We start from the raw sequence: 24,033 nt of genomic DNA, 5'->3' as shown, positions 1-24,033 counted from the left end.
TACACACTTCAAAGTTCAGCCCAACCTAGTATAAACTGATCGCTTAGAACAAGGAAATGTCTTTGTACTGTGAGTCATGCACTTGGTTTAAGCTCAGATTTGCTTTCAGCAAGAGTTAATCATGAAGACTGTGAAAGGCTTCTGTGTCCTTTTCATGCTGCATCTGGGTTTCTTTGACTCTGGAAGGACTGGGAAAGTACTTGTATGGCCCATGGATTTCAGTCACTGGATTAATTTAAATGTGATTCTGGAAGAACTCCGCCATCGTGGGCACGAGATAACTGTCCTGGTACCTTCACCAAGTCTCCTGCTTGATCATACCAAGATTCCTTTTAATGTGGAGATCCTCCAACTTCCGGTAACTAAAGAAACTCTCAGGGAAGAACTCGACACAGCTCTCTATTCAGCTTCTTTTGAACTGTCAAATCTCTCCTGGTGGGAAATGCATATAAAACTGACAAAAATAGGCCAAAGTTTTTTTAGAACAATGAAAAGAGTATGTGACAGTGCTATCACAGATAAGGATTTACTCAGCAGACTACAGGCAGCTAAGTTTGATATCTGCTTGGCTGACCCTTTAAGCTTTTGTGGGGAGTTAGTGGCTGAGCTCCTCAATATTCCATTTATATACTCTTTCCGGTTTTCCTATGGGAATGTCATTGAGAGATGGTGTGCTGGGCTTCCGATGCCTTCTTCCTACGTTCCTGGAAGTACATCAAGACTGACAGACAACATGACTTTTGTACAGAGGCTGGAGAATTGGTTATTGTACACACTAATTGATATCCTGTATTCTTACTATGTATTTCCGGAATGGGATGCATATTACAGCAAGGTTTTAGGTAAGAGAAATTTGCATGTAATAAGGATTCTTATTTCATATATTAAATGTAAATATTTGTCTGACTGTATGAAAACTGACAAAAGGGATTTTTAGGGAGGACCCTAGTTCTTGTACCTAAACTATTTTGAGTGGAAAAAATAGTAATCTTTTCTTATTGTATTTTTCCATAATTGAGTACTGGCACCATATCAGAGAAGAAAATATTCTCTATATTCATAGGTCTTGCTTGATACTAATAAGATTTTTAGAGTAACTGGAGAAACCAAATATGACAATGTCTTTTATTTCTATAAGTTTGGACTACTCTCTTGTTTACTTTTATACACTCTGTTTTCTTTCTAATTAACTTGCTTTTTCTCAGACTTTCTTTTTGCCTCCTATCAAGGCTTGGTTGATTGGTTGCCGGACTTGGCATGGGGTAAACATGAAACTAGAAAACAAATAAATGTACCTAAGTTTCATCTGCTCTTCTTTGAAAAGGCAAGAAAAGGAAGATTTTTCTCAAAAGGACCATGTTTCTAGATTTTTAACTTAACTCATTGTTTTCTTGTTTTTCTATGCAAAATTACATTAGAGGTCAACTAGCTGTGACCCTAAGCACAAAGATTTTTTTCTATTTTACCAACTCTATTTACTCTTCTTTGTCCCTTTTGCATAATTAATTTTTTTAATTAAATTTTTTTATATAATTTTGTTGAGGAAATTTTGCCTAAGAGACTAGTTACCTCTGAGGAAGCAGGACCCTGCTTACATTATTTAGTTAGTTTTTAAAAAATACGCTTAGCATATGTAACATTGTATTATTTTCAGATATTGACAAAAAATTATTCAATAGTCACCCTACAAAAGAAATGAAAAATTTATTGCCATCAACCTGAGGATTATAATCCTGGAGAGAGTTTGTCGAGAAGCTCTAAGGAATGTTCTGCCCATTAGAAGCCACAGCACAGTTATATAAGTTTTTGAGACAATGGATTATACCACAAAAAGTTTTATACATCAAAGCAATGTATTGACAGTTAAGTCCAAAAGGCCATGTAGTGGGTCATTGTAACCCCTAAGGGATTAAGGGAGTAATGTTATCTTTAAAGGTGTTACATTGCTAGCATCAGTACAAAATTGTTTTTTTTTGGTGAGTAAGTTTTCCTGTGTCTTCCGAGGGGATCTGGTTAATGTATAATGCAGATGCACAATGTACAGTGAAAGGGAGACAACAGTGTAGTGATTCAAATGGCAAAGAAAATTTTAGTAAAATTTTTCTTCTCCTGACTTAAAATCATATTGTTTCAACACAGGTATACAACATAATGATTTTTTATTGGTATGTATCATGAAATAATCACCACAGTAACACTAGATAACATCCACCACTACAAAGAGCTACAAAATTTTTTATCCTGAGATAGCACTTTTAAGATCTACTGTTAGTACCTGTCAAATACATAGTGCAATGTGATTAACTCTAGTCACCATGCTGGACATTACATCTCCTGCTTTACTTATTTTAGAACAGAAAATCTGTACAATTTGTCCACCCTCTCCTACCTATTATGCACAATTTCCAACCCCAATATCTGGTGACCACCAATCGGTTCTCTGTTTCTATGAGTCCACTTTCTTTTTTGATTTGTTTCTCTTCAGATTCTACATATAAGTTATAACTTTTCCTTTCTGACTTACTTCACTTAACATAATTTCCCCAATCTCCGTCCATATTGAGACAGCTCATTGTATAATAACCATATTTTCTTTATTCACTTACCTATCCATAAACACTGAGATTGTTTCCAGTTTGGGCTGTCGTAAATAATGCTGCAGTGAACATGCGGATGCAGGGATAACCTTTCCTTCAGGTATATACCTAGAAGTGGAATTGCTGGATCATATGGTACTTTTATTTCCATATTGTTTTCCATAGTCCTGCACCATGTACCTTCCCATTGACAGTGCACACGGCTCCTTTTTCTCCACATCCTCGCTACCATTTGTTGTCTCTCAGTTTGTTTGTTTTTTTTTTTTTTTTTGATAATAGCCATCCTAACAGGTGAAAGGTGATACCTCATTTTGATTTCAATTTGCATTTCCTTGATGACTAGCAATGTTGAGCATCTTTTCATGTATTTGTTGCCATTTGAATATTTTCTTTGGAAAAATGTCTATTCAGGTCCTTTGATAATTTTTTTTATTGAATTGCTTGGTTTCGTGCTATTGATTTAGGTGAGTTCCTTATGTATTTCAGGTGGCAACACCTAGTCAGACATAGGGTTTGCAAATATGTTCTCCCACTTCATAGGTTGCCTTCTCATTATGTCGATCATTTCTTTTGCTGTGCAGAAGCTTTTTAGTTTCAAGTAGTCCCATTTGTTTATTTTTAACATTGTTGTTTATGCATTAACTTTCATACTTTTAAAAATCTCTGTCAAGGCCCATGTCAAGAAATACATCCCCTGTGTTTTCTGCTAGGAATTTTATGGTTTTAGGTCTTACATTTAAGTCTGTCATTCATTTAAGAGTACTTTTATAGTGGAGTAAGATCAAGGTCTAGCTTCATTCTTTTGCATGTGAATATCTAACTTTTTCAGCAAGAACTTTTTTAAAAACTGTCTTCCTCCTTGGAATATTTTTTGGCCTTCTGGTGAAATATTAGTTGACCAAATATGCATGGGTTTATTTCTGGGCTCTTCATTCTGTTCTGCTTTTCCGTGTGTCTGTTTTCATGCCTGTCCCATATGGTTTGGATTAGTATAGCTCCAAGGTATAGTTCAGTGGTAGAGTGCATGCTTAGCATGCACGAGGTCCCACTTCAATCCCAGTAACTCTGAAAAATAAATAAATAAATGTAATAATCCCCCCCACACCGCAAAAAAGACCTGGATTAGTATAACTTTATAATACTGCTTGAAATCAGTAAGTGTGATGCCTCCAGGTTTCTTCTTCTATCTCAGGATGACTGGATATTTGGGGTCTTTTGCAGTTACGTATGAATTTTTCAATTATTTTCCTTCTTACTAATTTTAACAGAGTATATGTCTAATAATCTATCATTCCTAAAAATTGTGTTCATTCCTAAAATTTTTTAAATTTGTTTGTACTTGTGAACTATTGTTATATATAGCCATTTCCCTCTTTGTTTTTTGAGATATCTGTTCTAAATTCCCTCTGCAAAATTATTTTTTCAACAACTCACAAACACTATGAGTGCCTCTAAAGAATGCTGCCCAGGAATATGCCTTATGTTCAGAACGGCATGTGTCATAATCAAGGTTGACAAATTGCTTTGAAACATTTCCTGGGCATTCTGTGAGAGAAGAATGTGTTTATTTCTCTAAACTTGACCCTAAAGAAAATGTGCACAAAAGCTGCTGTACCCATCAGTCACCAGTCACCCATGTTCAGAATCCAAACTGCAAATGGCAAAACTGAGAATAGATAATTTAAAATCTACTCGTGGTGACATTACTGAGTCATACATCAAACAGTGACTGATCTACAGCTGAATCAAGGTTATTTGTTTATTTCTGATTCCAGCAGTTTGGTACTCAGTGGTGAAACCTCTTTCATAATGAAGCATTACTGGTAGGACACAGTGATCATAGTCTCTAAATATTTCATAGCTGTTTTTACTTAAGAATATTTGGAGGGTAGCAGTATATCAATCTGAGAAAGAAGAATAAAGACTTTGTAAATAGGAAAAATACTTTCTTTACTCTCATCATACATTTAAAAATGCTGTAAGGTACAGATTGTTATTTTGCTATTCAGAATTTAGGATCTTTATTATAAAATCTATTTAAAGTGTGTTTCAAATTCTAAATATATAAGTCATAACTTATACAATTATTAATTGAACCATGTCATAGATATGTTGAAATAATTGAGGAGGAAACCAGTAAGACAGCACCTCTTTCAAAACGTATTTTGAGGAACTATTTAAAATCATTTTGAGGGAAAGAGGAATATTAGAGTAATAGTGCTAGGTTAGACCCCAAAATGGTAAAAATCCCATAGTGCAATAAAGACATATTTTGGGGGGATGCTCATTTCTACCAGACAGAAACATACAAGTTCACATTCAAATTCAAACTATCTGAACTCAAAAATCCACAATAAAATGATAATAAGTGACAAAGTCATATATATGCACAATTTTCTATATATGTAACTAATCTTCAAATCATTCATTCCTCAAGAAATGCCCCAACATAACATCAAAAGTGGCATGTCCTTTCAAAATTTGTGAAATGCCTTTCCAACTTTGAGATATCTTTTCACAATCATGTCATGCATATCAAACATTATTTTTTACCTCTCAAACTATATTGTCTTCATTTCAATCCATTAAACACAACATAGTACTAATATAGGAGTGCAGATTTAACAACAAAAAGATATTGTTATGAAACAAAGTGAAGGAACCATATGTTCCTCAATTTCTACTCCTAGGTTTGTAACCAAGGGAAATAAACATGTGTCAACACAAAACATATACATGATTGCTCGTAGAGCATTATCCACAGTATCCAAATATGGAAACAACCCAAATGGTCATCAATGATGAGTGGATAAACAAAATGAAGTATAGCCAAACAAAAGTATTACTCAGCAATAAAAAGTAAGGAAGTACTGATACACACTACCACAGGGATGAACCTTGAAAACACTATGCTAAGGGGAAGAAGGCAGCACAAAAGACCACGCAGTGTATACTTTCATTTACATTAAATGAAATGAGATTTTCTGGAATAGTCAAATAAAGAAAGAAGTAGATCAGTGGTTGTCAGGGGCTCAGAAAAGGAAGAAAGGGAGAATGACTACCAATGGATACGGGCTCTCTTTCAGGAGTAATAACAATTTGTAAAATATAGTAGTGGAGATGGTTTCACAACCTTATGAATATACTAAAAACTACTCAGTTGTATATTTAAAAGGAAGAATTATACAATATGTAAATTCTATCTTAATAAACCTGTCAAAAAGATGGTGTGAGAGTGAAGCATCACACAAAGGGAAGAAGATTATACCCAAGGCTACACCAATAAGCCACTGAAATGGGACAAGCACTGAGTATGAAACTGGATTTTGAATTCCGTTCTCATTATCAGAATCAAACACTTAAATTACTGAGATTTGCTTGTGATCTCTTACACAGATAGATTGTAGTGGTCAGTTCAAAATCCCTCACATTTGCTAATCAGAACTTAAGCACACTCAGAACATCAAGGAGAATATTCAAAAAGCCATGTGATGGGACAACATAAAGCTACAGTGTCTTCATATTAGTGATACTGAGTATGTATTTCAAAAGGACGCCAAAACCCTGGATAAGGTTCCTTACACCACAGTAATTGAATAGAATGCAGAAATGCAGCTCGGACTCCAAACAAAGAGAAGTGATTTACTTCTCAGTCACTACTTTCAGTTCTTAAGCTGTTAATAGTCACTTCGTTGCCATTCAGTTGAAAGAGACCCCCTTTTTACTGTTAGTCAGCTAAATGTGTCAAAATACTAAATATTTCACCACCAGCTTATTAAACATTGCTATATCTTCCCCAAAGAGGACAAAAGGCTTGTCCAACAGGAACTTCCATTTTGTATGGCAAAGGAGAAAATCACTTAAAAAAATTTCCTTTTAATAATTCATTCCCGATATGATGTAATGAGTTGTGACAGCACACTGGAAAACACTAGGGGAAAAGATGGATACAGTAAAAAGTTGTTTTTTTTAAGAAACCAGAGGTTCTTGGGGCAACAAGGATGCAAAAAATTGGAGAAGAGGGTTCTCGAGAAGAGGAGGAGACACGACCATAGAAGTTTGAGGATCACTGCCTGAGTTTCTTGTTCCTGGCTCGGAGCAGGTGTCCTTGCTGAGCGTGGAGTGGGGCTCAGGCTTAGCTCAAGCAGAAGACTCTGTTGGCAGAGATGAAGCGGCGGGCTTTTGGCTTTGTTCCATGCTTAAATTGGTCTTTGGTTATTGATAATCTCACTATTTGTACTCTTGGGGAAAAGGTCAATGGATTTCACGGAGATAACATAGGGCCAGTATCTTCAAAGATTTCTCTTAGAAAAGTAGATGGTGAAACAGTTCCCTTATAACATGTCAGCTTGTTTCCTCTCTATCATCCTTCATTTTTATTCAGGAAAACCTACCACATTATGTGAGACTATGGGGAAAGCTGAAATGTGGTTGATTCGAACTTACTGGGATTTTGAATTTCCTCAACCATACTTACCTAATGTTGAATTTGTTGGAGGACTGCACTGCAAGCCTGCGAAGCCCCTACCGAAGGTACTTGAATGTGCTGATTTTGCCTGTTTGAGAACTTACCTGCTGAAATGATTTCCAGTTTGTTATTGATAGTATTTGATCTGCCAGCTGAAAACACATGCTCAGGAATTAGCGGTCATGACTCTCTTACACCAGTAGACTGCAATCAGCAGGTCAGGAGCCTTCCTTTTGTATTATGTGTTATTATCTGGTTGAAGTAGTCCCCATATTTCCTTTCCTTTTTCATACTTCATTAAGTCTTTATGAACATGTACATTCTGCAGAAATGTTAAAATATTTCCCAGTATCTCAAGAATACTCTGCTGTCATTGAAAATAAATTTCCATGTTAAATCAATCCATCTATCAGAATAGTATATGGTTAATTTTATGTGTCAGCTTCCCTGGGCCTGGGACCCAGCTATTTAGCCAAACATCACTCTGGAAGTTTCTGTGAGGGTGTATTTGGCTGACATTAACATTAAATATGTGGACCTTGAGTAAAGTAAACTGCTCTGCATTTGTGGGTGAGCCTCATCCAATGAGTTGAAGAACTGAATAGAAAAGACTGAACTCTCCCATGTGAAAAAGAGTTCTGCCAAGAGGGCCTTCAGACTTGACCTATAACAGGGACTGCTCCTTGAGTCTTCAGTCTGATGGCCTATTCTGTAGATGTTAAACTTGCTGGCCTCCATAATCATGTGAGTCAAATGCTTAAAATAAATCTCTTCCCTGTCTTCAATTTCAAACCTCATGCATGTTTTCCTTATCTTATTTGGTTGACTTAGCTTAGTTAGGAACTAAACATAGGATGAAAAGATTTCTTTTTACTTCAGGAAGATTAAATATGCTATTTTTATTTTGGATTCCAAGCCTAATTTTTCTATACTATTACTGTCATTTGCAAAGTATGCATTAGAGGAATTCCTGCATCAATTACCTGGTCAGAAATTATATGGCTTCCTCAATCCTAAATGTGTTTGTGGAAACTTATCTAATGTATAAATGTGGCCAAATTAAAAACAAATTGAAATTCAGAAAACAGAACAAAGTAAATTGTACCAAAAGGATGTCATTATTCTGACCAGGATTCAGCAGAAGAAAGAATGATAATCTTATTATCACCCAAGGCTAAATATGAAATGAAGCACCAGGACTATTTAACATGAAGCAGAAATCAGATATTCTTCATCTGGAGATTTGTGGAGAGGCTGTTGGAAGGCAATAGACAGTATCTAATATAGTCATTCACTTTACAAACAACAAGCTTAAATAGAAACCTGACTCTGCCAGCTACTGCTTTATAGCCTTCAACAAATTATTTTACCTCTCTGAGGTAGCTTTCCCATCTGCAAATGTATACATATATCTTAAGATCACCATATATCTGAGTGTAATGACACATATAAAGAGCTCAACACATGGCAAATGATAACATGTAGTCAATGATTTGTAAACAGAGATACAAACACACCTCAGAAATGTCTAGAACATACTAGTAGGGAGCCTCCAGCTTAAATTATTTTTAAAATCTTTTATCTCATATAATTTTTAAAGGTTGCTTTCCATTTGCAGTTATTACAATATATTGACTATCTCCCCCCATGTTTTACAATTAAATTATTCTTAATTTGCCTAATAACCAAGGATTTCAGGCCATATGTTTCATACTCTGAAATGGTTAACATATGAAAAAGCAGAAACTTTCTAATAATTCAGACACATTGAGAAAAGTGTGTAACTATCTTATTCTTGTAAGTGTTAACTTTCATATTACAAAGATTGTTTTCTTCACAGGACTTAGAAGAGTTTGTCCAAAGCTCTGGAGAAGATGGAGTTGTGGTGTTTACTCTGGGGTCAATGATCAGAAACCTCACGGAAGAAAAGGCCAAGATGATTGCATCAGCCCTTGCCCAGATTCCACAGAAGGTCAGATAAAGTTATTTTTGGAAGAGCAGCTGTTTTAAAATCTATGAGGATCTCCTTAAATGTGCACTTTAAAAATGTAAGAAAAGCTACTGATATTAGCATCAATTTAACTAAAGTGTAAAGAAAAAATATTAAATGTTACAAGAAGATATTTTATGCTACTTGCTTTAAATGTGGCATTACTGACAGGAAAACATATTGCCGTATTTTCTTTATGTAATGGGATAAAACTAAGTCACTCTCGATCTTAAACAATAGGTCAGCTGTTTGCCTAGGTTTTAAGGTTTCCATGAAATCTAACCTCTTTTTGTGTTATTTGTTTTTTAAATCTGTGGCATATACACAAGGTACAACTAACATGTCAGAGAATACAGGAAGAGACACTCAAAATTATACCATTGATTCACAGGCTGCCTCGGAGTACATCTCCTTTTAATTAATTGTTTGGGACCTGGAACTGACAGCTTAGATTCCAGGAATACTCCTAAATGTGATGCTTCTATGTAAACAGTTAAAGATTTTAGTAATACTGTAAAAGATTAATGGCAGTTCACTCTATGGCATTCCCACAAACTATGCATTTTTTTAATTGATAGCATCCTAGGTTATAACTGAGTGATGGTGTTCCTAATTTGCCAGGGACACTTTTTACCTTGTAGCTTTAGATAAAATAGCTAACTTTATATGCAATTTTAAGTTCCAAAACATCATGACAAGTCTTGTGCACATAACCAAATTACTTTCAAAAATCATTTTGTGGAAGCAATATCCATTTAAACATCTCATCTAAATGGCATCTTCAGAAAAATATTAAATTTTCAACTGTATTAAAATACAGTGCTTAAGGGTCACATCAAGGTAGATTCAGAAGCACCAAGAAATTGTCTGAAGTAACTATGATGGAAATATGGACTCTATGTGAGCACTTGAATTTTTCGGTGGAGAGACTGACTAGTAATTTGTGGTTAATTTTTTAAAACAAATTCAACCATTTAGCATAGCAGCAAGTTCTAAGTCTACCTCACCCAGTCCCATGACAGCCAACATGTTTTATTCCTGGTGTGATTTGCTGGAGCTATGCTGGGAAATAATGACCTTAATCTCCAGATTTTGGTTCTGCATTCTGATTGATGACTGATGCTTTGTTCACTGGCATGTAGGCACAGAAGTTGGCCACAGTTGTTTCAACTTCGATTAGCAGAAGTTTCCAGGGATTTTAAAGGATGAGCACTATTTTTTTTTCTTTTTTTCTCTGGGAGTCAGACAATCACCAATGGGGCCATTTTTTTAAAACTTCACATACAGTGAAATTTAGAAAGCTTTGTGTATGTCCAGGGAAAACCATAGGCTGACAAAAGACTTGTGAAAACCTAAAGCTTTTACCTCAGACTGATTCCTGGCAAAGAGAAACCCTTCAACAATATAAAAAAAAAAAAATTAAGAAGGGGAAATTCTGATTTCTGGAGTTAGAACTTTATAAAAACCTCAAATGTACAGTTCTCAGCAAATATCACAAGGCATACATAGGTGAAAAAAAATATCACAAGGCATACATAGGTGAAAAGATGGTCCAATCAAAGGAACAAAATAGACAGAAACAATTAGTGAAGGAGCGTGGATTTTGGAATTACCAGAAAAAGATTTTAATAGCACTGTCTTAAAAATTCACAAAGAACCACAGGGAGACAGTTATAAAGAGAACAAAAGATATAGATAAGATATAAAATATTGATAAAGAGAAATAAATTCTTTTAAAAGAGTCAAGAAGAAATTCTACAGCTAAAAATTTCAAGAATTAAAATGAAAATTTTACCTCAGGGGTTCCAAATCAGACAAGAGCGAGCAAAAGAACCAGCAAAATGAAAACAGAGTAACTGAAATTAGCAAATTCAAAGAACAGAAAGAGAAACAAATGCAGCTAAATGAGCAAAGCCTAAGGGACTTGTGGGACACCATCCTGTGCATGAGCAGACACATGCTGGGAGTCCCAGAGAGACAGAAATGGGCAGAAAAGATATTTAAAGCAATAATGTCTCAAAATAGAAGCTTAGTGAACTACAGGTGGGATAAATTCAAAGAGAGCTACACAAAGACATATTCGAATCAAGCTGCTGAATGACAAAGACAATGAGAAAAGCTTGAAAGGAGCCAGAAAGAAGAAAAGCATCACATGAAAGTTAACTTCAGTAAAATAATCAGCCAATTCTCATTAGAAACCTTGGAGGCCAGAAGGCAGTGGGTTGATAAATTCAAAGTCTTAAAGACAAAATTGTTAACTGAGAGTTTTATCAGGCAAAATTTCCTTCAACAATGAGGTAGAAATGAAGACACTGCTTGATGAACAAAAGACGAAGGGTGTGAATAGCACTAGACTTTTCCTGTAAAAATGCAAAAGAGACCCTTTCTGGTTGAAATGAAAGGCTGCTGGACATTAATAAAAAATCATACGATGAAATAAAGATCTGCAGTAAAGGTAAAAACAAAAGCAACCATAAAAGCTACTATTATTGTAATTTTGGTTATAATTCTGATTTATTTTAATTTTCTCAGTCATTTAAAAGAAGATGCATAAAAATTATTAATTCATGTAACTAGGAACACAGTGTATAAGTATGTACACGTCAATAACAGAAAGGGAAATGGCGATATACAGGAGCAGAGTTTCTGTTCACTTTGAAGTTAGCAATAAATCGGTCCAAAGATAAATCACAAGAGCATTCAAAAATATTTTTAAATGAATGCAAATACAAACCAAAGAAGAGATGCAGAGAAACTAGGGCTTACAGGGAATTATTTTTATTACAGTAGATTTATAATAGTGTGCTAGTTTCAGGTATACAGCAAAGTGATTCAGTTATACATACATATGTATATATCTATAATCTTTTCCAATTCTTCTTTACTGCAAAATATTGAATACACGGTTCCCTGTACTATAGAGTAAATCCTGGTTATTCATCTGTTTTACATGTGGCAGTCTGCATCTGTTAAACCCACACTCCCAATTTATCTCTCCCATTCGCCTTCCAATTTGGTAACCAGAAGTTTGTTTTCTACATCTATAAGTCCACCTCTGTTTTATAAATAAGTTCATTTACATAATTTAAAAATTTTTTCAAATATAATTGATATGTAATATTTGCCTTTATCTGTCTGACTTACTTAACCCTCTGTGACAATCTCTAGGTCCATCCATACTGCTGCAAATGGAATCATTTCATTCTATTCATGGCTGAGTTGTATTCTATTGTGTATATATTCACACCATATCTTCTTTATCCTTTCGTCTGTTAATGGACTCTTAGGTTGCTTCCATGTCTTGGCTACTATAAATAGTGCTGCGATGACCAACGGGGTGCATGTGTGTTTTCAAAATAGAATTTTTGTCTTCTACAGATGTATGCCCAACAGTGGAATTTTTAGATCATATGATGACTCTATTTTGTTTTTTAGGGAACATCTATACCATTCTGTATAATGGCTGCACTAATTGTCATTCCATCCAACAGCGTAGGAGGGTTCCCTTTTCCCCACACCTTCTCCAGCAATTATTTGTAGATTTTCCAATGATGGCCATTTTGATCTATGTGAGGTGATACCTCATTGTGGTTCTGATTTGCATTTCTCGATCTTGAGCATCTTTTAGTGTGACTTTTGGCCATGTACATGTTTTCTTTGAATGAATGTCCATTTAGATCTTCTGTCTATTTTTTGAGATTTTTTGTGTTTGTTTGTTTTTCTGTTTTTAGTTTTATGAACTACTTGTGTATTTTGGAAGTTAAGTCTTTGTCGGTCATGTCATTTGCAAGTAGTTTCTCCCACTCCTAGTTTGTCCTTTTGTTTTCCTTATGGTTTCCTTTGCTGTGCAAATGCTTACACAGTTGATGACGTCTCATTTGATTATTATTGCTTTTATTTCTATTGCCTTGGAAGACAGATCTAAGAAAGTATTGATATGATTTATGTCAGAGAATGTTTTGCTTACGTTCTCTTCTGGGAGTTTTCTGGTATCATACTTGATATTTGCCATTAAGCCATTTTGAGTTTATTTTTGTGTATGATGTGAAGAAGTGTCCTCGTTTGATTGATTTGAGAGGATATGAAAGAAATGTTGCCAAGATGGCACAGAAGGAAGACCCTCAGCTCACCTCTTCCCTCAGGCACCAAAATAGCAACAATTTACAGAGAAACCATTTATGAGAAAAAAAAGGAAAGACTAGCCAAGAAAATCTTGATATCTACATGATAAAGAAGGAAACTCGACATGTATCTTATATCACATACAAAAATAAACTCAAGGTAGTTCAGAGAGTGAAACTTTAGAATTAAAACAGTAACACTTTTACAAAATATCCCTAAAGGAAAACTTCATCACTTTGGATTTTGCTATGATTTCAATAAGTATGACACAAAAAAGCACAAGTAAGAAAAGAAAAAAATAAATAAATTGAATTACATCAAAGGAAGAGAAATTTTGCATCAAAAGATACTATCAAGAAAGTGAAATACAATGTACAGATTGGGAGAAAATATTTGCAAATCGTGGTTATGATAAAGAATGAATGTGCACAGTTTATAAAGAACTCCTACAACTCAACAACAACAACAACAAAAAAAACCAGTTGAAAAATGGGAAAGTACTTGAACAGACTTTTCTCCAGAGGAGGCATACAAATGGTCAAAAAGTACATGAAAAGGTGTCCAGCATCATTCATCATTAGGGACATGCAAATCAAAAGCACAAAGAGATACTGCTTCACTCATTAGAATAGCTATTATCAAAAAATGGAAACTATCAAGTACTGGTGAGAATGTGGAGACGTGCGGCCTCACGCATTGCTGGTAAGGGTGCACAGTGAGGTATCTGCTCTGGAAAACATGTCCGTGGTCCCCCACAGAGTTAAACATAGAGCTCTCATATGACCCAATAACTCTAATCCTGGCTATCTGTCAAAGGGACTGAAATCAGGGCCTCAACAGATGCTTGTACACCGATGGTCACAGCAACATTATCTACAATCAAAAACTGAATGGATAAAGGAAGTGTTATATATACACACAATGGGATATTTTTCCACCTAAAAAAGAAAGGTGATTTTGATATGTTACACATGCATGAACCTTGAAGACAATGCTAAGTGAAATAATGCTAAATCAGAAAAGGACAATTACTGTATGCTTCCAGTATATGTGGTACCTAGAGCGGTCAAGTTCATGGAGACGGGAAGAATAGAGGTTACCAGACTAGGGAGGGCAGGGAACAGGACGTTTTTGCTAAATGGCAGAGTTTATGCTTCAGATGAAGAAGACATTTGGGATATAGATAGTGCTAATGGTTATACAACATTGTTGATCTATTGAACGCCACCAAATTCTAAACTTACAATACTTACAAAGATAGAAAGGCAATGCTTGCTTCTGTGTTACTGCCAATGTATTACAAAGGTCAAAGCACTAACACTTTCTTAGTGAGGTAGGTAACATCCCTCCCTTTTGCCTCTGAAAACATTCTTTCAAAAATCTCCTCTACCACAATGGCCTAGCGACACCAATATGTAGTTGTCTCAGATACAGATTGCCTTCCTCTACTAAATTAGAATCCATCTCATGTTGATAGCCGATCTATTAGGATTATTCCAAGCATTTGAAAACATGATTGTAGCGTCCATGGTTTAGAAACATTCATTACTTAATCACTTAGGGCCTCAGTTTCTCATCTATAACCTGGTGACATCGAACTAGATTAATTCTAAGTTAACTGCCTCCTTCTGACAGGATGTGATTCTAAAAGTCTTCTAATTGAGTAAAGGCATGTATCTTAACAGGTTCTGTGGAGATACACAGGAAAGAAACCAGATACACTCGGAGCCAATACCCGGCTGTATGAATGGATTCCGCAAAATGATCTTCTTGGTAAGACCACAGAGGAGAAATTTGCACAGAGTTCAATGAGGGATAAGCTAAATGATTCCTCAGTTAAAAAAAAAAATTCAACAAATTTGAATTCAAAATAAGCGAAAAAAAAAAAAAAAAACAACCAAAAAACCACCCTTAACATCTTCATCACCTTTCTTCTGGGGCTTGTTAAGGAAAAATCTTCCAGACACTTGTTAAAGACTGGAAGACACAGTTTATTCAAAACCATCATGTTAAGTTTACATCCTACTGCAGTGGACTTTGACAGTGAGACAGAGAGATTGGACTCAACTCTGAATACAAACAGGAAAATTGGGAAATTTATAGCCAAAGAGCAAAATTGGGTACCACTGGGTGGAAAGTTACTAAGAGGAGACATCAGGGACAAAGGGGGCTCCGGCAAAACTGACCTAATCTGATTCTTGCCAATGGCAAGCTAGGGTGGTCAAACATCATCTGAGGGATTGTGAAGAATGACGCAACAGCTATAAAGGGTGACTGGACATCAAGGATGGTGGAGTCTAGCTAAACTGGCTTCGTAGGATTCTTACTAAACTGGGCAAAGCAGAGATAAACAAAGAAGCTCCATATCAGGACCCAGTGGGGAAGAGAGTTCAGAGAAATCTGACTAGGGTTTGGTTGTGAACAGAATTTTTCTCAAGGTCTGACATAAATGTGGAATTTATAATTCCCCATTGATGATACAACCTCCCTCCTCAGAATCAATGAATGTCCCTTTCGAACAGTCTCTCACGAAATTTTGCAGAGTATTTCAGCTGCCTCCTGAATCTCTCTATCCATTCCCTCCCACCTCTTTTCTCTCCTCCCCACTATAAATTTGTGAAAAAAAAAAACCTGACAATTCCGTTCACCATCTGCGATATTATTCATGGTTCCATACTAATGTAACATCATGTGCAAAATCCCATGTTCTTACAGTACCTCAGGATCTTGCCCTAGTCTACCTTTCTAGCCTGTTATGCCCACATTCTCACATTGAAACTCTGCACATCTCAGCTCCTCTTCCCCATCCACACAAGCATTTGTTTTCTGAAATCCCTTCATTCCTTTTGATTGATGTATTTTCCCAACAACTTGTCCATGGCAACTGCTCCCCATCAGTTCCCTCTGCACAAACCTTCAGGGTTTTGTGGAATGACTTAATTGCTAGAATCATTCATTGCTGCTCAGCCTGGAATCATTAGCTGCCACTTTCTTTGGAGCCTATAGGAATATATACAAAGCCACAGGGCACAGAATTGCATAGGAAATGCTGCCTAATTGAATTGGTGACGTATACAGCGGTCATGTTTTTTTGTTTCTGAAACACATACAACACAGAATAATGATTTTCTTTTTCTTTTTAGGCCATCCCCAAACCAGAGCTTTTATCACTCACAGTGGAACCAATGGGGTCTATGAAGCTATTTACCATGGGGTGCCTATGGTGGGAATTCCCATGTTTGGTGATCAGCATGATAATGTTGCTCGTGTAAAAGCCAAAGGGGCAGCTGTTGAAGTAGACTTGCCCACAATGACAAGATCTGATCTGCTTCATGCTTTGAAGGAGGTTATTAACAACCCTTCGTGAGTATACAATATATTCTTTTCTGAGAGTCATCCTGTTTTTTAATAGGAGTGAACTGTTTCATTCAATTCAATTAATTACTTTTTAAATTTTTCTATTAAGTATAGTTGGTTTACAATGTTTTCTAGATTTTGGTGTACACAATAGTGGTTCAGTTATGTGTATACATATATATATATTCCTTTTCATAGTCTTTTTTATTATAGGGTATTATAAGATATTGAATATAGTTCACTGTGCTATACAGTACAACCTTGCTGTTTCTCTATCTGTTTATAGCCATTAGTGACTTCAAATCCCAAATTCCCAATTGGTCCCCTTCTCATCATCCCCCTGGTAACCATAAGTTTGTTTTCTATGTCTGTGAGTTTCTTTCTGTTTTGAAAATATGTTCAGTTTTGCCATTTTTTGATTCCACATATAAGTGATATCATATGATATTTTTCTGTTTTGAAAAGAAAAAACTATCAATAATAAGAAAAGATTGTGTCTCTGTAACAATAGCTTAATTTCTTTAAATAAGTTTAATATTTCTTTGAAGTTACAATCTACTGCTCAGGGACAGTACATGACAAAATTCCTTCATAGAATTTAAGTACAAGACAATCATATTTGATATTAACTATGTACTGCTGATTATGTATAATTAATCAATTTATAAATGTTGGAGAGGGTGTGAAGAAAAGGGAACCATTCTACACTATTGGTGGGAATGCATTTGGTGAAGTCACTATGGAAAATTCTATGGAGATTCCTTAAAACACTATAAATAGACTTACCATATGATCCAGCAATTCCACTTCTAGGTATATACCTGGAGGAAACTCTAATTTGAAAAGATACATGCACCCTGATGTTCATAACAGCACTACTGACAATAGCCAAGACATAGAAGCAACCTAAATGTCCATTGACAGATGACTGGTACTGGGGAAACTGGATAATCACATAAAGGAGAATGAATTTGGGCCCCTATCTGACATCACTTACCAAAATTAACTGGAAATGAACTAAAGACTTAAACAGAAGACCTGAAACCATAAAAAGCCCTAGAAGGAAACAGAGAAAAAGGCTCCTTGAATAAGGGTCTTTGCAACAATATTTTGGAAATGACAGCAATAGCACAAAGAACAAAAGTGGAAATCAACAAATGAGTCTACATCACACTTACCACTTCTGCACAGAAAATAAAATTCTCTAAAAAATGAAAGGCAACCTACAAAATGAGAGAAAATATTTTCAAACGTCATATCTGATCAGCACTTCATACACAAAATATAAAAAACTCATTTAACTCTAAGCCAAAAGAATGTTCTCAAAAGACCAGAGTTACTGAATAGATATTTTCCCAAAGACATACAAATGGCCCACAAGTACATGAAAGGGGGCCTGACATCACCAAGCATCAGGAAAAGCAAATCAAAACCACAGTGAGACATCACCTCACACCTGTCAGATAGGCCAGCATCAAAACACTAGGTATATCCAGGGTGGTGCGTCTGTGAAGAAAGGGAATTCTAGGGCACTGCTGATGGGAATAGAAATTGCTGCAGACACTATGGAAAACAGTATGCACGTTCCCCAAAACATTAAAAATAGAACTACTACATTACCCAGCAATCCCACTACTGGCATTATGACTCAAGGAAATGAAAATAGAATATGAAGGAGATATCTGCACTCACATGATCACTGCAGCTTTATTCACAATAACTAAGATATGAAAATAGCCTGTCTGTCTATGGATGAATACGTAAAGAAGATGTGGTGTATGTTTATCAAGGAATATCATTCAGCTATAGGAATGAGGGAAATCCTGCCATTTGTGACAACATGGCATTATGCTAAGCAAGTCAGACAAAGAAAGACAGATACTGTGTGTCACTTTTATGTATAATCTAAAGGGGCGAATGCATAGAAACAGAAAGTAGAGTGGTGTTTACCAGGGACTAGGGGTTCAGGGAGTAGAGAAATATTGGTCAAAGGGTCAAACTTTCAGTAATAAAATGAACAAGTTCTAGGGAACTTTGTACAACATGGCGATGAGCTGTGATCAAAAATAAATAAATTCTCAATATGGAATGGTTACATTTCTGTTATTGTATTTCAAATAAATCTAATAAATATAATCTTGGAGGAAAAAAAGAAACTATATCAAAATAATAATACTTTCCAGGCTTTGGATAAATACTTCTTTTAATATCAGATAAATTCTTACTAAAAATTTCATAGACATCTATGAATAAATATTGACATTAGAGACTAAAATAATTATTTTTAAACTATTTCCAATTTTGGCCAATACTGAATGACTTTTCTCTAGGAAGCCGCTTCTCAACTTTCCATTTCTCTCTTCTATATCACAGCTCAATTATTGCTTGATGTATAATCATTATAACATTATCAAGGCTTACAACATACAACATTGTCTATGATCACACTTCCCAATACATTTTAGCCCTACTTTTGTATTTATATGGATTTAATGATGCACCGTTTGTTTTAGTACAGTCTTTCTGTACCTGTCAGGTTTTGTTCGTACTAATTTTTCATCTGACAAATACTTTATTTCTATTTTTGGAGCTTCTGTTGCTGTTGTTTCCTTGATCCCTGAGATATATGCAGACGTACTTATTCCTTAAATTCTTGTGTATTAACAAAGCCCTGCCTTATTTTTCTTAAACCAAAGGGCAACAGGGCTTTCTATAAGATTTTTGTTTTTTTGGATCACAATTCTCCTCAGAACTTTCTACATGCTGTTTTCCATTTTCTGCAGTTCAATGATTTATAAGTTAAATGATCATGGCACTTGAAGTGTGGAAGAATCACCTGTCTCCTACACCTCCTTCATATATCCAAGGAAATTCTTCTTCTAGGTCTGCCATCCAAAACCTCAACACAAAACCCTGGCCTGGTCTTTTGTCCCTTGACAGAAGGCAGAGGGTTTGTGTTCTGGCTCTTGCCATTTCCCATCTCACCACTGGCGCTTGCATCCCTCTGTAGCCTGAAGCAAAGATTCCAGCATCTACTCACTCTAGGGACCTACTTCTTGCCCATTGGGTGACATTAAGTTTTCTGTTTTCATCTGAAATGTCAGGGCCATGAAGATCATGGAGGGAAACCATTACCTGATGCTGTTGAACACTAGCTTCTTGTTAACACCCTCACTCCAGATCAAACCTGGGGAAGGTGGAGGGGTGGGGGAAGGGTTCCTCTCTCACAGACCTGCCCTCAGTGCTGCTTCCTGTCACTATCATGTTCTCAATACCACCCCCTCAGCAAATGAGGGTAAAATGCTGTATTCATATTCCTATATCTGAACTTTGAAAACGCTATTTCCAATAGAAGTTCTTTTCTCCCCTAACTCCAATTGTTATTTACAGTATGAAGCATCCAAAAAATTCCAGCTGATAGACCACTATATAGAAATATTTCAAGAGGAAACAAACTCACATGCTTTGGTGCTCTTGGAGATGTTATTTATGACATCATTTATTATACAACTATTTAAAATACTTTTAATAACATATAACATAATTTTAGGTATACCACATCCTTAATGGTTTTTTCAAGTCGTTATCCATATATTCAATCTTCAGCTATAAAGAGAATGCTATGAAGTTATCAAGAATCCACCACGATCAGCCAGTGAAGCCCCTGGACCGAGCAGTCTTCTGGATCGAGTTTGTCACGCGCCACAAAGGAGCCAAGCACCTGCGCCCAGCCCTCCACAACCTCTCCTGGTACCAGCACCACTCTTTGGATGTGATTGGGTTCCTGATGGCCTGTGTGGCAACTATTATATTTTTGGTCACTAAATGTTGCCTGTTTTGTTGCTCGAGGTTTGGTAAAACCACAAAGAAGAAAAAGAGAGAATAGGATTTGGTTTTTCTGTTGATATTTTTTGTTTGTTTCTTTTTTTAACAAGTTGGGTGGAAACCATGGTGGGGCCCATACAAATCAATCCATCCACTGACTTGAACTGATTCCTCTCCTACTCTTCAGGGTTCTTGTCCATTTCTCAGCTTATCAAATCAAAGATCAAAGACTCACCCCCGAAATGTGCCACATGATTTAGAATTAAGGTTTCAAATTCTTTCCCAAAAACCTATTCTTTAAGAAGAGAAAATAAACAAATACACACATGGAGTTGCTACCATAAAGACTTAGTGCTTTATTCACAGCTTTCAGTTCAACAAATTGTGATGTTGTCTGAGGCCTTAGGAACAAAATGGTTAATTCCGTTTTCAGCATTGATCACACTGAATACTTTCTAAATACGTAACGTCATCCTGGGCCCAGTGTGTTATAGTTCTTGCATGTTCTCCAAAGGAACCAGGCAAGAGTAGTGCAGAGCACACTCAGCCAGATTCCCTTCAGGTCAGGGAGATCAGGAGGCTGTCAGGGTTTCTCCTCTACAGTAAAGCACACTTGATACCATCAATTTATTTTCATCTGACACGTCAGACTGTGTCCCCCTTGCACTACAAAACACGCTTTTTCGCCTTTGATTTGTAGATTGCTCTTCATTTGGAAATTAATAATGTTAATTCTTCATTTGGATTGTAACACTTTCGTAGCTTCAGAGAAGTAGCTGAACTTTGTAAGTTAGCATGGAGCAAATAACTGGAATTTAATACCTACTTTATAGAAGTAACTAAAGAGAGGTTGTAAAGTGCAGTGGTAGTGTGTGTGTTTAGCACATACAAGGTCCTGAGTTCAATCCTCACTACCTCCATTAAAAAAATAAAGTAACTAGAAATTTTATTTAATTCATTCATATATTAATTATACTTATAAATATTTGTAAAGAAGAAGCAAACTAGTTACAGCTGCATTGCAGATACTTTGAGGGGGAGAGTCCATTTCTCAGAACTGCTCTTTGCTAAAGGGGTGATTTTTTCCATCTAATCACAGACTCAGGACATTGCCCATTTCTTCCTTTTACTTTGCCCTATCACTTCTCCTGGTTCTCTCAGGAACCTTAATTGTGACCACTCTATGAAGCACAAGTACTTAGACTTCTGTTAAAAAGCATCAGCCAGAGATCTGCGGTAAACATGAAGACACAAGTTGTATTTTAATACAAATGAAGATGTCTCTTAATTTCTTTCCTAAAAAATCTGTCTTCTAGTATGTTTGCCAGTGTTTTGGCCTTGAGGTCAAAAAATTATTCAATCTAACTGTGATGGCATTACATAGTAACCAAGTTCATTAAATAATTGCCATGGACTGTGAGAATTATAACCTAAACTTAAGAAAACCAAAATTACAGCTCTATCTTAGAACAAATATAAATCATTTCCACAATTTTCTGGTTTTGACAGTAATAATGGCACAATTAAGAGCAAGTTAAATATAAACTTGTTCTTAGATGGGCAACTAACTATGAAAAGATATAGGAAAAAAAGATTTTTTTAATTTTACGAGGTTTTGAAATAATTAAAAAATTATAATGCTTTAATGTATAATTTTTTCAAAACTGTAAACACTAATGTTGTTTGTTTTCAGATCTAAATCATGTAGTCAAAGCAGTAATTTACCACAATGCAAAATCATTTATTCTGGCAATAAAATACTGTGCTCTTCTAAAGGACTGTTTAAAATTATAGTTGAATCTTTGTTCATTTTATACCAAAGGCAAGATATCCATTAACTTTTTCATTATTATAAAATGAGGTAACATAAAGGAGTAAGGTTCAGGATGGTTGGCTTTACACCAATAACAGATGCATTATAATTCATGAAGAACAAAGTGCATACATAGCACTTTAAATAAACAAGGCCGAAGAATATTAATATAGTGGATAAGTGTCAGTTGGAGGGAGGTCTAGAGCATCACAAACGTCGAGGTTATGTGTACAAGCTCTCTAGAGTGGTTGATATATTTTCAATTGGAAATTATCATACTTCCCTTTCTTCACTACTCTTAACAAAATATAAAATCTTTTTAAATTTTAATTTCATATAATATACACATACATACGTATATATTTTACAATCACAGAAGTAAGATTTTTTAACAAATGCTGAAATAAAAATGGAATAGATAAAACAATGAAACACCTAATACTCTACTGTATTAAGATAAACCCAGGACTCTGGTAACCGTGAAATTTCTAATGATATTAGTCATGGTGAACTGGGACCTTATAGTGTTGGAAGAACAGGTACTAGTTATTGTGACACAGTAGCTTTTTGTTATACAGAAAAATGATGAGGAAAATGGAGATAAAGTTTTGCTCTAGAGAATTAGTTCTTTGAAAAAATATAATGATAGAGTGAAGCCTTTAAACCACCGTATTACGTGAGTGGTGAGTAAGAAAGGCAGAAGACCTGCTTGGCAGCATATAAAGAGATTCTCGTCCTTTGCAGAATTTCCTCACCAAAAAAGTTTTTTCTTTTATTTTAAAATAAGACATTTCCTGTTCTACTTAAAGTCAGACCTAGTCTGAAATGTTTCCAAGATCAGGACCCTACTTGTGGTAGGCAGAATGGCAAGGCATCTGATAAACAGTTAGTGAGAATCTTGAATTCCTAGATGCCCCTGAGCCCTTCGAGTCCTCAGAAGTGTCCCACTCCTCTCTGTGAAGGGATGATAGCACCTCGCCATTGTGGGAGGATGACAGAGCGTCCTCTACCCCACAGGACATCATGTGTCCTTCTCAGGGTCTGCTCTTATCTCCCCTCTTGAACACAAGCCAATAACAAGAGTAAAGTCACACTGCAATACAGTCAGCTATAAGCTGGACCTACTAAGGAAGGAAAGACAGTATAACTCAAAAGAACTGAAGAACCCATCCAAAATTTACTAGCAGGAACTGGGAGATTATATATGGAATTGTACACTCAGGGACAGACTTGAGGAAAGTCAACATAAAGGTGTATAAGGGAGCATTTTTAAAATTTTCAAGCACTCTCTCAGGACACAGTATAATTACTACCTGCATTCAGACTCCAGGAGATGGTGGGAACAGACTACCATGATGTCTGTAGAAACTTGGCAACAATGATGGTCCTCAGGAAGTAAAACTGATGTGCTGGAAATGTCATGGCAAACAGTGGAAGAAGGAACCCAAAGGCTTAGGGTAGTAGACATATAAAGATAGATATGCTTTTTATGTCAGTAAAATCCACAAAAGGAGTCTTTACTGAAGCTATAAGATGTTCAGGGTGGTTATTCTCTGAGGGGCAGGATTGTTGGTAATTATAAAACTTAGCTCATTATGCTAATTAAAATCAAATACAAAAGTAACAGAGACCAGTAGGAGCCATCAATAATCAGAAGTCAGGTGGTCACAGTGATCACGGTGAACAATATGGTTGGGGTGGCAGCCAGGCAGGCTTAACCCATGAAGAGCTGTGGATATGGTGATAGAGCAGGCAGCCCTAGAAACAGAATAGACAGACGACCAAGAAGGAATTGCTGTGTCTATACTATCAGAAGGGTTGAAAGATAGGTCTCAGAGTTAGAGGATGATTGTTTCCTTAA

General features: G+C 35.9%; 1 protein-coding gene across 1 annotated transcript; it reads left to right on the top strand.

Annotated features, from left to right (window-relative positions):
• Positions 1-117: 117 nt before the first annotated feature.
• On the top strand, positions 118-22,134 carry LOC116156351 (UDP-glucuronosyltransferase 2C1-like). Its single transcript, XM_064485127.1, has 6 exons — positions 118-842; positions 6,982-7,130; positions 8,906-9,037; positions 14,863-14,950; positions 16,321-16,540; positions 20,141-22,134. Exons 1-6 carry the CDS (start codon positions 122-124, stop codon positions 20,418-20,420), a joined length of 1,590 nt encoding a protein of 529 aa, XP_064341197.1. The 5' UTR covers positions 118-121; the 3' UTR covers positions 20,421-22,134.
• Positions 22,135-24,033: the final 1,899 nt, after the last annotated feature.

Source organism: Camelus dromedarius, chromosome 1, assembly GCF_036321535.1.
Source record: "Camelus dromedarius isolate mCamDro1 chromosome 1, mCamDro1.pat, whole genome shotgun sequence".
Lineage (NCBI taxonomy): Eukaryota > Metazoa > Chordata > Mammalia > Artiodactyla > Camelidae > Camelus > Camelus dromedarius.
The sequence above is the reverse complement of the archived record's forward strand: the minus strand, read 5'-3'. Positions and strand labels throughout refer to the sequence as shown.